Source organism: Carassius auratus, chromosome 47, assembly GCF_003368295.1.
Source record: "Carassius auratus strain Wakin chromosome 47, ASM336829v1, whole genome shotgun sequence".
Classification (NCBI taxonomy): domain Eukaryota; kingdom Metazoa; phylum Chordata; class Actinopteri; order Cypriniformes; family Cyprinidae; genus Carassius; species Carassius auratus.
Genome location: NC_039289.1, coordinates 1,575,274 through 1,592,455, shown reverse-complemented (window position 1 = coordinate 1,592,455; position 17,182 = coordinate 1,575,274). Strand labels below are relative to the sequence as shown.

Sequence of the window (17,182 nt, the reverse complement as noted above, 5' to 3'; positions counted from 1 at the left end):
CAGATGTCAACCAAGGATGCCGAAATACAATTGGGTAAAGTGACAGTGGGCGGGTTTCACAAACCCAAACAACGACAGACATTCTGGCCCAGAATGCAAATTTTCAAAGGAGAATAACTGACTGTAGCTTTGTTTTGTTAAATTAGCATGTTCCTTAAATATCTGCAAACATATGATTGTATTTTTATGCTTTAGTAGAGTCAAAATCTTAGATACAGCACCTTTAATCTTAATCTTAAAATCTTAAAGTTTGGCATGTGTGCCAGCATACAAACAGTCTGTATATGTAGTTCTGCAATTTGCAATAAATAACCATGTTAGAAAAAAAGAAGTTTGATTAGCCTAGTTGTTTTGGAAATAGTAGCCGGTTGACCACCAACCATGTTCCCAAAATCAGTTTATATGACCAGAACGAGTCGTGAGTAGATAAGATCCCTAAAATTGCAAATACTAAAGTTTCAAACCCAAAGAGATATTCTTTTTAAAAGTTAAGAGTTGGTCAAGCAATAGACTGTATAAAAACATGGACGTAAAGTCCGTGACGTTATCCATAAAATCCTAAAGAGCTTTTTTGAAGCTCAAATTGGGCGGAGCTGGCTGTCGCCATCTTGGCAGCGTTTCACAGAGCTTCACTCCTGGATAATCGAAAATGGGCAAAAAGGCGGGAGCTGGTTGCTGAAACCACACCCACCTAACTCGACTACGGTTAGAGCAGCGGCAATCCACCTGTTACTCAAGTTGCCACACCCTTAATTATGCAAAACTTTAAGACTTAATATAATTTAAACGGATAAGTTATAAAAAAAAAAAAAAACTCCACCCCCCTCACAGTTGTCATGAAGGGCATAATTAAGTATATAGACAAAAAAAAAAAAGTAACCAGGCTGGAAACGTTTTTCTTCAGCTATTAAGTTGGGCATTTTAACACGAGGAATCTATGGGACTGACTCCCTTTTGCAGCCAGACTCAAGCGGTCAGACGATGAATTGCAGTTTTAGTCACTTAGACTTCACGTGAGAGAGCAGGAGCTTGCCGCTCGGTCCACGCACTCTTAAATCAACTCATTTTAACACGCCCCCACATGTCTACATCACAATGTGGGAAGATTTGCAAATGTTCACACAAAGAATGATGGTGAACTTTGATTCTTGCTGTTGCCGCTTGCGCCATGTTGTGGAGACACTGTTTTCGTTGTGAAAGCGAAACTAAAAGCGACTCGCTATTTTTTTCCAGGCGCGTCCCCACCGCATCGAGTTAAAAACATCTAAACTTTTCAGAGAACCGCAAGCGCACCGCAGGTCATGTGACAAGAACTAACCAATCAGCTTCATCCTTTCCTGTAACAACGTTGAAAGCTCAGAAAAGATGAAGGAACAGCTGATCATAGCTGTATATGGATAGCCATTTTTAAATAAATTTAGTAGCAGAGCTACTGCAAGCCATTTTTAGTGCTGCAAATCCGAGCACTTTGGAAAGAAGGAGAAAGTGGCGTGCCAATCGTTTTTAGGCGCGATATGTGAATGGCATTATAAGTCATTATAATTAGTAATTATGTCCCCACTGGATGCAACAAATAGTATGTTTGTAATGGGTTTTATTGTTTTTGTCTTCTCGGTCAGATGTTTTGACCGGGACACTACATCAGAGTATGTTATGGGGTGTAACATTTCCGTTAAATGCTTGAGGCATTAGGCCAATCACAACGCATTGGACAGCTGGCCAATCAGAACACACCTCACTATTCAGAGAGATGAGCTTTGTAAAAAATGACGTGTTTCACAACAGCGGGGCATAGGGGAGAAACAAAAATCTGGAAAATAATGTGTTTTTTAAAAAAAATTTTTTTTTTACCTTTTTCAGCACAGAGGGGCATAGAGGAGAAACAATAATGTGGAAATAGTGTGTTTTTTTAACCTTAACCCACATAAATACATTTCATTATACCAAATAATATTATTTTTAGCAACATCATATGACTCCATTTAAAATATATGTGTGGACTTTCGTTTTCGTTTCCTCCATAAAGGCTCCAGCATGGGACAGGCATTTGATTGGTTAGGAGATCCACATTGTGACAGAATACTAGTCCCTGATTCAGCAATCGATTCCCATTGTCGTGAGTGTGTCAGTGTGTTGTGTCGTGTGGTTTTATGGGTTTACAACAAAAAAATAATCTTTTATCTCATGTTTACGCTCTGGACGTCACATGCCTAATAGTGTAAACCTGTAGGTTAAGCATGACAGGGTTTTTTCCTTCCTAGTTCAGGTTTTGGCGTGTTCTCAGGTTACAACATCCGCAGGACTCAGCACGGAACGAGCTAACGTTCCTGAAGAGGAAGAGCGGAGCGATGGCGTCCACCGTCCCGGTTCTTCTGCTGCTGTCTGCGGGTTTATTCACGGCGACGTTCGGTGAGTGTCTAAGATACCTCAAGAAACGGCTTCTTAGCGTTCACACGTCTTCTTGTTGACGGTTTCTCCGGGTAAATCGATGTCTGCTAAGTACACAGCTGGATCTGCCCTGAAAAACAAATTCGTTATGGATGTCTCGAGTCTTATGTGCCATTTGTAATTTATGTTTACATGTAAATTATGTAGTTTTTAGTAGAAAGTTAGTTGTTTTCTTAGATTCTTTTTTTCTACAAAAATATTTTTTCGAAGTAAACAAAAAGATAATTGAGTGGCCTACGTTTTACTGAGAAACTGTTGTCTTCTTTCTAAAATGTCACAAGTAATTTAGTATTTTTGTAATTATTTGTTAAAGTGTACTGGCGATTTCAGTTTTTTTCTTTTCCAAGTTTTTTTTTTTTTTTTTGCTTTAGTAAATAAAGTATTGTTTCTAATCTGTTTTGTGTATATGAAATGTTTTATCTTTATAAAGTCTATACATGTTTCTGTAGGTTTAAAAACATGTGATGCATTTCTCCATACCCTATGGATCTCAAATCTGCTCACAACAAGTGATGCATACAGCTTACAAGAACAAGTCTACTTAATAAATATGATTATGTTGTTCCAACGCTTATTATTTTCTAGAATGAAGCACAAAAGAAGACATTCGGCATAAAGTTTGTGATACTCGTTTACGCACAAGAAAAATACATGTTTTTTTACACTGTAAAAACTCTAAAAAGCCATAAAAAATACCATTAAAGATGATCTAAATCATATTCCAACTAATTGGGTTTGGGTGACCTGTCAAATAGCAAGATTTTTAATTGTGGTGGAACTACTCCTACGTGTTAGTTTTGGCCAACATGTCATTTATTTCTCTTGTCTTTTTGCTTTGTTTAGCTGATGAGGACTGCAAAAGCTACATCAACAGATATGGTGTGCCGAAGCCCTCCATTGACTGCAAACTTTTACAGTTCTGTTGTGGGACGTGTGATAACAGATACTGCTGCTTGAATCCATTTGACAAGTTATCCGAGGATGAACAAGACAACTGTTTTTTGTGAGTGGTTTGACTTCTCTCGTGATTGAAGAAATGTCTTGCATAGTTTCATACTGACATGCTCGTATACTCTAGCGTTACCAAACTATGTTTTAAAAATATGACTTCCCAAACCCAATCCCCATTTTTGTTTGGCCGGACAAACAGATAGCGATGCCATTGGTTAAGTCCGTGTCGCTGTGCTGGGACAGCAGGGATGTTTTGATACTGACACAGTAATATTTATGTTAATTTTTCAGGGAAATCCATCTGTGAATTGGAATAAGATTGTGATTAGATCATATATGATTTGATGTAGTGTGTTTCTAACCTGTCTTTTTTCATCATCTGTCCTAAAGCAATGATTATACGTCTATTGCCATCGGTGTGTCAGTAGCAGGGATTGTGATCTTAGTGGTTTTGTTCATCGTCTGCTGCGTCTGCCCCTGCTGCTGCCTCTACAAAATGTGCAGAAGTCCCAGACGTAAGTGTCTACAGTTGCAGAATGCATCCATTCTTGTTCTTGTTTTCAATTTGAGTCGTGATATAATTGGACGGGAGTCATATTCCATGTTCAAATGTGAATCAAACTGAATCTCACGAAACGCATCACTAACTTGTTAATTGCGACATCATATCCACAAGTTTCGCAATTTAATTTCTTTCAGTTTTGGCGTCGAATGTAACCTAGGTGTGTTTTCGTGAGACTGATCCATGTATAAAACAGCGCTAAAATGTTTAAAAAACAATTTCCACAAGTTTAGACTTTCTCTGACCTTGTAGCCTATGATACAAATGTCACATTGTTTTCATAAACATGCATCAAACAGGGAAGTGTTACAATGAGAATGTTTTTATGCCAAATAGATTACGTTGTGGGTCACAATGTGACATGTTAGTGTTTTGTCCAACTGACCTCCGTGTAAGACAGCATACAACTTATTTTCCACAAGTTTAAACTTTCTCTGACCTTGTAGCCTATGCCAAAAAAAACTGGAATGTGACTTTTGAGAGCTGAAAACTGAATGCTGGCGCATTCTGGGATTCCGCACCCAGTCTGAGTCACTGTGTACACGCACAGCAACCACAAACAAGGGGAGGAACGCCCTTGTGCCCTGGTGTCTTGTGACACCATTGTTAATAATCGTGTCACAAGACGCTCAAATAATAGTTGATGTCTTATCTTTAGAACTTCTGTTTTTAACATTTAGTTACGTAGAGGGGGAAGAAGGGATTCGGTTTTCCATTCTGGGAACTAGGAATATAGTATTCTTCTTAAAGTGACAGTGCACTTAAAACCAGAATTTTCATTTATGAGTGCTCTGGCCCTTTAAGAAGCATGTTCACCATATGAAAAACTCACGGTTAAATTCACTGACCTGCTAAAATGGTCAACCTGTTTATTTGTTTTCTGCTTTAACCAGTGCTATTTAATATCATTGAGACACCACTGTAAGTTTTTATTAATATCTTGAATTAGTTTTTATTTTTACACTTTTGTTTCCATTTAGATTTTAACATTTTAGTCATTCTGTTCTGTTGTGTTTGTAATTTTTATTCGTTTTTTATGTTTGTATAGGTTTTTTCACAGGGAGGATTGTTTTTATTTTCATTCAACATGAAGGATATTCTGTAGTATTGTTGTAAAGTTATTCATTTATAATTGCCATATACTTTTACATTTTTAACAATTTTAGCTGATATCTGTAGACCAGGGTGGCAAATATAAAACCAATATTTATATAATGTAATGATATCAAATGGCAATTTATAGAAAATCCGTCTTCATATTAAACAAATGGTCAGATTATTAAAATGCATGGTCTCTCTCTCGATTAATAATAATAGAGCCTAATAATTAAAGCACAAACAGAAGTTGAACATTTAACTGCCACAAAGAGGAACTACAGCTGTTATTGTGGTTGCAGATGTTATCAGGCTGAACTGTGTATAAATATATTATTTAAAAATATAATATTAGTCAATATTACTGTTTTAAAGATTTTCTGATAAAATACATGAAGCCTTGGTGAACACACAAGGCTTTTTCCAGAAGCATTTAAAAATCTGCAGTGTATTTTCTATAATATGCATGAATGCTACGCATTGACTGTGACTTTATCAGCTCAGTGAATTCATCTTCTCTTGCCTTTGATTGTTTTACAGCTGTTATGGGAGCAACAACCACTACAGTGATAACCACACAATATCCCCAGCAGCCTGTCGTTCAGGGAGTTCAGTATCCACCGTTCCAGCCCATGCCACCTCAGGCCGGGTACGGCGGCACCCCAGCCTATGCTGGAAAACCCATGCCGACGGGACCCTATCAGGGCCAGCCATTTGCAGCGGGACCACCACCCCCGTATCAGGAGGCCGGTAAGATAATACGAGCTTGCACAACAGAAAATCCAGTCCGCTGCACTATTTGCAAATATTGATTTGAGAGATTTTGCTGTGAATGTTGATATTTTAATGCAAATCACTGTTTTAACAAGTCTCATGACTTGTGAGTTATGAGTATGACAGTCTTAAAGGAAAACACCACAGTTTTTACATATTGCACTAATGGACGATATGCACTGAGACAGGAGAGGTACGTATCAAATCATCTAAGATGAGGGAAGAATGTAGTGCAATATGGAAAAACGGTGGCATTTTACTTAAAGACAGATTCAATTATTACCGAAATGTTTTAGTAAAAAATAGATTTTGGTAACTATTGCTGTTAAAACGGATTCATTTTAGATTATTGTGTTTTTTTTTAATAACACTTTAACAGACCTTTTTACTTTGCATTATTGCATCAAGTTGGCTACTTAATGACAAAATGTGTGTAATATATATATATATATATATATAAATAAAGAAGCATATTTGAGATTTCATAACATCAAAATAAACTTTAACAAAACTAAAATAATTTATTTTCAACATCATTACTCCTGTCTTCAGTGTCCTTTAGAAATTATTCTAATGCGTTGATTTAATTTTCATGAAACATGTATTATTATTAGAAGTATTGAAAACAGCTATGTTGCTTCATACATTTTTTAAGGATTGTTTGATGTATTGAAAGTTCAAAAGAACAGCATTATTTGAAACAATACAATATGATTGTTTGTTTTGTATCATGAATCATTACTGTTGCTTTTGATCAATTTAATGCATCTTAGCTGAAGTATTCATTTCTTTAAACCCAAACACCAAAGTTTTGAATGGTAGGCGTTTAATCATCAAGTTCAACTGAGTTTGCTAGAATAAAAAAAAAAACGCATGGCTTTCACCTGAAAGTTATGCTTTAAATCATGTGTTGGTAGAGGTTTGATTGACTCAAAGTGAATTCTGCTTGTGTTTTCAGGAGGCCCAGGATATCCTGTTCCCTACAGCCAGGCACCGTACCCCATGCAACCACCCGTTCAGCCTGGATTCGCTCACCCACCCCCACCAACAGACTACAGCTCGACCCAACCAGCTTACAACCCCAACTACATGGAGCCACCAAAGACCGGCTACTAAACCACAACCTGGACTGTTGAGGATTATGTAGTTTTATCTTACAACTGCGGAAATGTACATCTACTGTGAAGCAGATCCTCCAGTCGCGTCGGGAATTAAATGACCAGTGTTTGCTATCATTGCCGCTTTAAAGTCTTTGCGTGTGACAGCAAACCACGTTTTCTTTACTCTTGATTTTATTTAAATATTCTTATTTTAATTTACTCCAGCCATTGTCTGTCACTCCAAGCCATAGCCTATATGTTGGTTTCGTTTTGTTCGTTTTTCTCCACTAGGCAAAAGGGAATGTTTTTTTCGAGCCTCGTAACTTGACATTCTTCATCTTGAAATGTCGTTAAGGCCTGTTCATAACAAGAACGATAACTATAAAGATAACGATATTAGCGTCCACACCAGTGAATGATATTGTCTGTTTAGTCTAAGCTCACGTGCGTCTGCCGCTTTAAATTCTCCAGCTCATTACAGCAGGCTTGATTCTGATTGGCTGTCAATGTTTTTATCGTTAATCAGAAAAAAAAATTTGTTCTGAAAGTGATTCCAATGATATCGTTTCTCTGTGGCTTTATCATTATAGTTGTGGTGTGGACTCTGCTATTCTTTAATATTGAGAACGATTTTTTTTAACTATATCGTTATGTTTATAGTTATTGTGCTTGGTGTGAACTAAGCAAAATAAGGCGCGTTAAAGCTCGCACACTTTATTTTATCCTGGGAATTTGCACAAAACTTCGACACTTTATCAGTTGGTACAACCATCATGTGGTTTAGATGTTTTCAGAGGTTTACGCATTTGTGAATGTTTGTAACTGTGTTCTCGTGACGGAGATCCAGAATATGCCTTGTTCAATGCAGCAAATTACACGTGGATACCATGTGTTCGGATTATTTTGGATGTTGTAGGAATTGCATGTTTATGAAGGAGGCGTCAGCACGGTTTATAGGTTTTACTTAAGGGTCTGAAATACATTTGTATTTCGCTGTGTGAGGAAGAAGTTTTGTTTGGTAATGTGACACGCTCTTACGTGTTATGAAGGTCATGTGTTATCAATACCTCGCTCTGTACCGTCTTCAACAGATTCCTGTTGGGTGGGACTTTTTAGTTAGATTTTTTTTTTTTTTTTTTAGATGTTCTTGGTTTGATGGTATGTTAAAACTGATGTGTTATGTTCAAATGTTTATAATTTCAATCTCCATGTTTGCATCTGCAAATAAAAAGAAGTTGTGCTGGAACCAATGTTGAAGTCAAATGATGTGCCTAACATTTCACCTTCTTTCTTTTTTGTTTTTGTCAGACTTTTCTCATCTTTCTTACAAGTCTTTTACCTACACAGAGGAGGTTAAATGTTGTAGAGGAAGTGAGTTTACTGAAACGTGGACCAATTCTAATTTAAAGTAGCACACTTGTACTACAAGATACTTTGAGGTCTCGGGAAAGTACACACCACTTCCCTTGATAGCACTTACAACATGCACTCAAAAAACTGATTTTGCAGATGTCAAATAGACGAACATTTCCTATCAGATGTCAAATAGACGTTTAGAAGATGTCTTTAAGATGTTTGTGAAAACTGACATCTTAAAGACATCTATCAGATGTTAGTACACCGCAGATAGCTACTCTAGCATCTCGAATCCACCGGTTTCTTTTCTCACTTTGTTTTAATACAGAATACAGACTAGTGTAACTTACCTCAGATGATTCTGGTATTAATATTAGGGTGATATTACTGCATTATTCACCTTGTTGCTATGCTGATAGTTTTGTACATTAATTTATTGTTTTTGTGTGTTTTGGGATAGCAGGTGAAATTATCAACTTTAAATAAAAATTACATGCAACTTTTTTTTTTTTCATGTGAGTATCAATTTAAATAAACGATATAATGTACAGTCAGTTGTTCATGAGTATTAACCCACACGGTTAAATATTGTATATTTGTCACCTGCGGTTAATTACCACAGATAAACCCTTTGGTTTATAAAAACTAAAAAAACTAAACATTTCTACAGTAGTGCAGCTACAATGGAGGACTATATCCTGTAATACAAAAAGGCGATATAGAATTAATTCTTTAATTCGGATCATTGGTGCTCACAGTCTTTTAAAAGTATGACGAAATCTGAGGACACACGGAATGTTTCTGAGCAGACAAATTTCAAGATATACACTAAATATCATTAGTTACAAAACTTGACTTCATGTTTGCTCATCACGACCCGGTTTCCATATCCATGTCTTCAACGTACTCCGTTTCCGATCGGCAGATCTCCTCCAGAGCCAGTTCTGCGGTGATATAACACAGTTTAATGCACTGCAACTGATTCATTCGAAGATAAATGTTTAACTGTGCTTTATCAGACGTTCATGCTGGCATCACTCGTACGCACACAAACTGACCTTCGCTCTCGGACAGATCTGGGACCAGCCGGAACGTGTCTCTGATGGCGGGAACGACCTGATCGTACATGTGCAGGACTTCCAGACAGTGTTCGGAAAACGACGAGTCCTTCATCAGCAGCCAGTGCAGTAACATCAGAGCTTCTCGCAGTACCTGCAACCCAGGACACGTCCAGCTCCGACCACCCACCGCTTGACTTCCTCTGCCTTTTGTCTTCAGCCATTGTCTGTGTAGAACCACAACGACCGTCCGCACCACCTGAAGAGGAATAAAATGCATCGTGCGCTCTGTACCAGACACATCAGTAGCTATTGTTTCACCCAAGTTCCTCTTGTGCTTCTACAGACGGGTTTTGCTTTAAAACTAACAGACAGTGAGAGTAAAGAGTATCAAACCTCATTTACACACTGGCAGGAGGATTCACACAACGCCGCCCATGTCCCGGTCTTCTGTGTGAACAGTTTGGTTAACAACCGGATGACCTGTTTACAACAGAAAACCGTTTTTAATACCATCTTTATATTTCCAATGAAGTATTACAAGATGATCACCTCCAGTTCTAAGCGACTCCACACGTCCTCAGAAGCAGATCTGTCCGGTCTAGATGTGACGTACTGGAACATTTTGAGAAAAGGACACGGATCTGGTGGAAGAGCGAGTGTTGGTGTGAAACCACGCCAGCAGATGATGATCAGTGGAGCAGTGAAACACACTTACATTCGTGTGAGCAGAGTTTAGCAGCCATGTCTTCATTATAGATGAGAAACGACAGACATCTCACAGACAGACGCACTATTCTGAACGACGTCTCCGGAGTCAGACATTTAGGCAACACTTGACTCGACATCACCACCTGGAGTCTACGTCAGAGAAATTAGAGAGTCAGCAGATTAATTATTATCATCAGGATTGAAAAAAAGACTAGTAAATTACTATAATAATCAGACTTTTAAAAAGAAAAAACACTGGCGTTGTTTGAAATGGAGTTGGAACTGTTATTCCATGCGAGGCATAAATGACTGTGATTACTTTAAGATATAATAGTACGTTTTCTGAAATAAGGTTCTTCAGAGGACTGAAACTGACTGTTTTTCAAAATCTTTCAAAATTGTCTCATATTAACACAGTCTAGGCAAGTAATCCAGATGGCATAAATTGTGACTGATATTCTTTATGGTCCATTTTTCATACTAAAAATCTGCATAAACTGAGAACACTGCATTCTAGAAGTTACTTCAATCCAAACCAACAAATAGAAATGAAGTCTAGTGCTAGTGTGCAATGTTCTTCATTAGATATTGAGTTTTTAGATAGACAGATAGATAGAACGACAAAATGATAAATAGATAGACAGATAGAACGATAGATAGAACGATAGAACAACAGATAGATAGATAGATAGATAGATAGATAGATAGATAGAATGACAGAACAGATAGAAAATAGACAGATAGATAGAACGATACAACAACACATAGATGGAACAATAGAACAGATGGAAAATAGATACAGATAGATAGAATGATATAAACAATGATAGAACGATAGAACAACAGATAGATAGATAGATAGATAGATAGATAGATGGAATGATAGAATATAGAAAGATAGATAGAACAATAGATAGAACGATAGAACAACAGATAGATAGATAGATAGATAGATAGATAGATAGATAGATGGAACGACAGAACAGATAGAAAACAGACAGATAGAACGATAGATAGATAGATAGATAGATGGAACGACAGAACAGATAGAAAATAGACAGATAGATAGAATGATAGATAGATCGATACAACCACACATAGATGGAACAATAGAACAGATGAAAATAGATACAGATAGATAGAATGATATAAACAATGATAAAACGATAGAACAGATAGATAGATAGATAGATGGAATGATAGAACATAGAAAATAGACAGATAGATAGAACAATAGATAGAATGATAGAACAACAGATAGATAGATAGGTAGACAGATAGATAGATGGAATGATAGAACATAGAAAATAGACAGATAGATAGAACAATAGATAGAATGATAGAACAACATAGATGGAACAATAGAACAGATAGAAAATAGATACAGATAGATAGAATGATATAAACAATGATAGAACGATAGAACAACAGATAGATAGATGGAATGATAGAACATAGAAAATAGACAGATAGATAGAACAATAGATAGAATGATAGAACGATAGAACAGATAGATGGAACGATAGAACAGATAGAAAATAGATACAGATAGATAGAACGATAGATAGAACAACAGATAGATAAATAGAACAACAGATAGATAGATAGATAGATAGATGGAACGACAGAACAGATAGAAAATAGACAGATAGATAGAACGATAGAACGATAGATAGAACGATAGAACAACAGATAGATGGAACGATAGAACAGATAGAAAATAGATACAGATAGATAGAACGATAGATAGAACAACAGATAGATAAATAGAACAACAGATAGATAGATAGATAGATAGATAGATAGATAGATAGATAGAACTATATAACAGATAGAAAAGACAGATAGATAGAAAGAATGATAGATAGATAAAACGATAGAAAGATAATAAACATCTTATAGAAAATAAAACAGATATTATCAAAAACTAAAATGCAAACCATAAGACTTAAAATTAAAATAAGTATTAATTTTATGTACTCAATTTAAACTAAAAATATAATAAATAGTACAAAAAAAACTATAATGACATCATAAACTAATAGAAATGATGAAAACACACAACAAAATGACTAAAGCTAACTAAAATTAGACTTAAAACAGAAACCATTCGAGTAAGCTGTAAATCTGAATCTCAACTGTGTGAAGTCTACTTCACCTGGAGAGCTGGTGGTCCCGCGCTCTCTCGGCCAGAACACTGAGGGTCTTCAAACACGTGCTCACCAGCGCCTCCCTCTGGCCCGCGGCCGTAATGAACGCAGGGTCTGCCAGCTGTAGGACCCTCCTGAGCAGAGACAGCGGGGTCTGCGGGTCCCCGTTCAGATGTTCAGAGGTGCTGAGGAGCGTTCTCGATCCCTGCGGCTGCTTCACGTCCTCTTGAGGGCACAGGAGCACGTCCAGAGCCTCGCTGCTGTAGCACACTATGTGATAGAGCGCTTTGAGAGCGGCCAGGGCGAACTCCTCCTGACCGCTGAGAGACTCCTCCAGACTCGAGGCCAGGCTGCAGTCAGACGAGCCGGACAGTGAGCTGCTGTGGAGCGAGGACTTGGCCGAGCTCTCCACCGTCTCCAGAGACTGACAGTATGTGCTGATGTGGAAGCTGAGCAGGGGGAGGAAGTGCGCCGCGGCGGGACAGGAGCGCCGGGTGCGCTGGAGAGCAGCGTCTGGGTTCTGTGGGACACTGTCGGGGCCATGGAGAGCTAATGCGGTCAGAGCGGACATGGCCAGATTTTGCAGCTGGTGAAATCGAGATTGAGGACGATGAAAAGATCTGAACTCTGTGGAGGACGAGCTGGAAGTGGTCAACGATCCCCTGAAGAAAGGAGTAAGTAAACATTGAGGAAATAGTTTTTTTATAGTTATATAACATGCTACAGTAGAATACATGGATAGAGCTAAACTCTGCAGGAAAGTGGATCTCGTGGGCCAGATTTGAGGACCCCTGGTATAATATAATGCTAAGTGTTATTTAAACATGGCTGATTTTTCATTTTCACCAGTTTTCCAGACCTAAAAATCTAATTTTAGAATTACATTTTCCCCCAATATTTCTAGGCTTTCATAGTTTTACTTTCAGAAATGAATTAATAATAATACAAATATTTTATATACATTTAATTGTAAAAATAAATAAAAAATATTATAGTAAATTTAAAAGGAATATTTAAGTCATATATAGTTATCAAGTCAGAATAGTTTTTACCAATACAAAATTTTAATTAATAATAAATAATAAAATGTTAATGAAAACTACATTTTGAAAATGCAAAAACAGTTAATTTCATGATGTAAAAAGTCTTTTAAACAAGGCGTTTTTACAAACTTTTTTTATTTTCTACACTAAAATCAATGTGAAGCTGTAGTGTTTTATATGTTGTTCTTAATGAACCATGTGTGTGTGTGTTTGTGTATCTATCTATATCTATCTCTTCCCATGGCTTAAAGTATATTTGATCATCGTTTCTAAAGTTGACATTGCTCAAACGTTCCATTAGGAAACACCAATATTTACAAATGACGCAACGGAATATCGTATGATAAATGTTGTAAAAGTGGGCCGCTGATTTCTCCAAACAAACAGTTGTATGTAATGCAATCCGATGTTTACAGTAGGTTTCTCATGTTTCAGGACACACACTAATGCTCTCAGAAGTGTTGTGTGTTTAAGTCAGAAGCTCCTCCCAGTGGGCGGGGCTTGTTGAGGCTTACGGGCTGACGTAGCCGTGCTGTGACAGGACGTTTGGCAGAGCGTCAGGACTGATGGACAGCAGGTGACACAGACCCAAAGAGCTGGGATCCAGCGGCTGCTGCAGAAGCAGGTTCAGTAACACACACCCTAGTGTGAAACACAGCATCATCAACACACACCGAGATAACACAGACAAGAAGAAACATGCTAGACATCTGACCAGCGCTTACCCTCCTGCTCCGATCGTGACTCTTCTGTGAGGGAACGTTTGGACTGAGCTGGTTCAACATCTGACAAATTTGATAATGTGATATTAAGGGACTGGATGAGAATATAAACACATCAGCAGTCAGGAAAGAAAATCATTCATACCCTCTATCAAAATGGCTTTTTTGACAGGAGATGTTTTCTTGGAGAATTCGGCTGCAAACGTTTCTTTAGTCATGAACACTCGACTCACAGGAGACTGAAGACTGTTAACACAATAACACACACACACACACACACACACACATCAGCTCATATTAGCCTAGAATCTCAGCTTTCAAGACACATTCGAACCTGCCAATAAATAAACAAGGATTAATATTAATTTTAATAATATATTTTAAAACAGTAATACCTACACTTTTAATAACAATAAGACTAGTAATTAATATTACTGTTATAAAAATATGCAATAGTGTAACTTAACATTATAATGTTTAACAATAACAAAGAAATGTATATTATATTTAAAAGTATTGTGTATACTTATTATTATTAATAATAATAATAAATACAATAAGAATTATTATTACTACTATTATTCATGTTGTTGTTATTAAAAATAAAAAAGTACTACTATCAATTTAAAAATAATAAAATATTAATCAATAATAATTATTGCCTTTTATAAATCACAATTTTTTATTATTGCTATTAACATTAATATTAGTAAAACTATTGTTGTTATTAAATACAATCATTATTATTTCGATGACTTGTTTTTTAATATTAATAATATGATTATTTTCTTTATTTTTTGTCGTTGTAGTATGATCACAATCAATATTCCTGTTGCTATTAAAAAATGATTAAGTATTACTATTACTTATGTACAATATTAACAATTCTAATAACAATAATTGATATTATTGAAATATTTAATTTAATAAAACTTAGTAGCATACAAACAATGTAACATGATGCACTGAGGAGTGGAGTCCATGCAAAGAGATGTGTTTATATGAGAAAAAAAGGACATGCATATATTAATAAATTGTTGCATCAGTCTCTGGTCAACGAATGCTGCATTTACATGTTTCGTGCAGGAGTGGCGGGCTGCTTTCCTCCGCGCTCGATGCTCTGAAGTTTCCCTCTCATTTCATTCATCTCGGCTTCTTTAAAGTGCAACTCTGACTGCAGCGACTGCACCTGCAGAGAAACAAGCATTCAGATCTCATCCGAGCCGATTCATCAGCCCAATCATGTCATGAGTCAAACCTGTGTGCCATACCTTCCTGGACAGCTCCTTCTCACGTTCGCTCTGAGCGTCAGCTTTCTCCTTCTCCAGGGCGAGCTGGGTCTGCCGCTGCTGCTCCTTCTCCTGATTGGCCAGTTTCAGGGAGTCCCGCAAGACTCGGATCTCTCCGTTCTTCATCAGGATCTCCTCCTCTACCTCCTTCAGCTGAGTGGCAACAGACATGCAGACAGAGTCATGAAACACTAAATGATGACAGGAATTCAGGAATTAATTGTTATAATGGGGTCTCTATGAGAGCAGATCTTGAAGCACCCAAATTAACTGCGTGTTGTGTTGAAGAACTCACCTTTTTCTTCAGGTCTGCTTGCTGTTGCTCTAACTGCTTGAAGTGCAGGTCTTCTCCATCTTTACTGGAATGCCCATCTGTTGAAAGAGATGCAAAATTACACATGCATACATGTTTAGTCTCCAGTTTAACACTAACTCGTTACATTTTTAGTCGAACCCATTCATATAATGCATAAACGAGCTATGCAAAGAACTGTAGGAACATGCTTTTATCAGAAATGCTCGGTCCAAAAGCAGACATGGCAGTGTTTGAGAAAGAAGGACTCGTGGAACGTGCATCCAAAAAGTCTAACACTAACCCAACGCATCTTTTCTGTGAGGTTCTCTGTTGTTACAGGTGTTGATGCTGCTGCTGCCGTCTCCGATGGCGAATGTTTTCCGTCCGGATCTCACAGGTGCTTCTCTTCGCTCATCAGCGGACGTGAACACCGAACCGAACGGCCTCTTCGACCCGCTGTTCTGGCCCTCTCCGGTGATGGCCTGGGACGCGATGATGTCAATCTGCTCCAGGTCATCCTGCGTGAAATCGATGTCATCGTCAAACGGGTCGGGCTCAGCTGTGACCTGATGGCTTTTCAGTCTCTTGCTTGGTGGGAAGTCCATGACAAAGAGGAGCTTTTGGGGGGGAAATAAATAAAATGAAAATAAATAAAAGTTACGCTATTCAATGTATTATATATATATATATATATATATATATATATATATATATATATATATATAATAAGCACAGAACAAAAAATTTAATGCATTTAAATTTCATTAATTAAAAGACAAATTAAATTTGGGTGAAACTAGTTTACTGTATCATAATTATATTACTTGTAGAAAAACTTTAAACACAATTGTAAAAAAGTATAAAGAATGGCATTGGTTTTATTGTTAGTGATAAAGTGTTTTTTTTTCTATTAGCATATTTTTGTGTTTTGCTTTGGTGCCTAAATTGGTACCGAGAACCGTGGATTTTCACTTGGTACCGTGACAAATATACATATACATAATAAATATATATGTATACACACTCACACTATTCAGTGTGGGCAAATGTATATATATAAAATACAGTTAGTGCCAGCTGAAAAAGGTACCATAAAACAAAAACACAACTGATAATATCATAATGCTACTAGTCAAAGCCAATAATCCAGTTATTTTCAAGCCACATGCGGTAACAAATAATATCTGTTCTCCATGAAATGCTCTTGCAGAGTCTCATACTGTGTTTACTGTGGTGAAACTGTAGTGAAGTGCTCAGGTTGATCAGTTACCTGCTGCTTCAGCGCGTGTCTCTCTCAGACTCCTGCATGAACCTGCGGCGGACACGCGACACGACCGAACTGTGAACCTTCCAAACAACCTGCTACTCTGAACCATTAACATAAACACAAATGACTAAAGAAATAAACGGCAAGTTGTGAGGTTTGAAACATGTCTGAGCTTTGCCTCTCAATCAGTGTGGAGGAGGGTCTACATGCGGACAGTAGAAAACGCATCGGTAGTAAAACCTCATTTGATTGGCTGAAGAGCGAGCCTAGTTTATTACAGCGTGCTCTGATTGGTCCATTGACCAGCGCACGCACAACGGAAACGCTCGTGAGACAAGTCATATGCAAAAAGAGTTTTGAA

At 37.3% G+C, this 17,182-nt stretch overlaps 2 protein-coding genes across 2 annotated transcripts; one reads left to right on the top strand and one right to left on the bottom strand.

The window, feature by feature from the left end:
* Nucleotides 1-2,095: 2,095 nt before the first annotated feature.
* Nucleotides 2,096-8,176, top strand: LOC113064717 (protein shisa-5-like). Its single transcript, XM_026235597.1, has 5 exons — nucleotides 2,096-2,409; nucleotides 3,292-3,451; nucleotides 3,790-3,914; nucleotides 5,597-5,806; nucleotides 6,789-8,176. The coding sequence occupies exons 1-5, from the start codon at nucleotides 2,349-2,351 to the stop codon at nucleotides 6,944-6,946; spliced, it is 714 nt and encodes a 237-aa protein (XP_026091382.1). The 5' UTR covers nucleotides 2,096-2,348; the 3' UTR covers nucleotides 6,947-8,176.
* Nucleotides 8,177-9,005: 829 nt separating this feature from the next.
* Nucleotides 9,006-17,042, bottom strand: atrip (ATR interacting protein). Its single transcript, XM_026235596.1, has 14 exons — nucleotides 16,825-17,042; nucleotides 15,856-16,171; nucleotides 15,555-15,631; nucleotides 15,242-15,412; nucleotides 15,044-15,159; nucleotides 14,116-14,216; nucleotides 13,974-14,033; nucleotides 13,764-13,890; nucleotides 12,214-12,867; nucleotides 10,063-10,205; nucleotides 9,897-9,988; nucleotides 9,741-9,827; nucleotides 9,345-9,603; nucleotides 9,006-9,230 (listed from the first exon to the last, which is right to left on the bottom strand). The coding sequence occupies exons 2-14, from the start codon at nucleotides 16,157-16,159 to the stop codon at nucleotides 9,157-9,159; spliced, it is 2,265 nt and encodes a 754-aa protein (XP_026091381.1). The 5' UTR covers nucleotides 16,160-16,171; nucleotides 16,825-17,042; the 3' UTR covers nucleotides 9,006-9,156.
* Nucleotides 17,043-17,182: the final 140 nt, after the last annotated feature.

Bases quoted from the DNA above. Each gene is read 5' to 3' on its own strand.
- LOC113064717 (XM_026235597.1), top strand. From the start codon at position 2,349: ATGGCGTCCACCGTCCCGGTTCTTCTGCTGCTGTCTGCGGGTTTATTC. The intron at 3,452-3,789 runs GTGAGTGGTTTG...TCTGTCCTAAAG, and splicing joins GAACAAGACAACTGTTTTTT to CAATGATTATACGTCTATTG. The intron at 5,807-6,788 runs GTAAGATAATAC...TTGTGTTTTCAG, and splicing joins ACCCCCGTATCAGGAGGCCG to GAGGCCCAGGATATCCTGTT.
- atrip (XM_026235596.1), bottom strand. From the start codon at position 16,159: ATGGACTTCCCACCAAGCAAGAGACTGAAAAGCCATCAGGTCACAGCT. The intron at 12,868-13,763 runs GTAAGCCTCAAC...TCCTTTCTTCAG, and splicing joins CAGCACGGCTACGTCAGCCC to GGGATCGTTGACCACTTCCA. The intron at 9,828-9,896 runs GTGATCATCTTG...TGTTGTAAACAG, and splicing joins GGAGTCGCTTAGAACTGGAG to GTCATCCGGTTGTTAACCAA.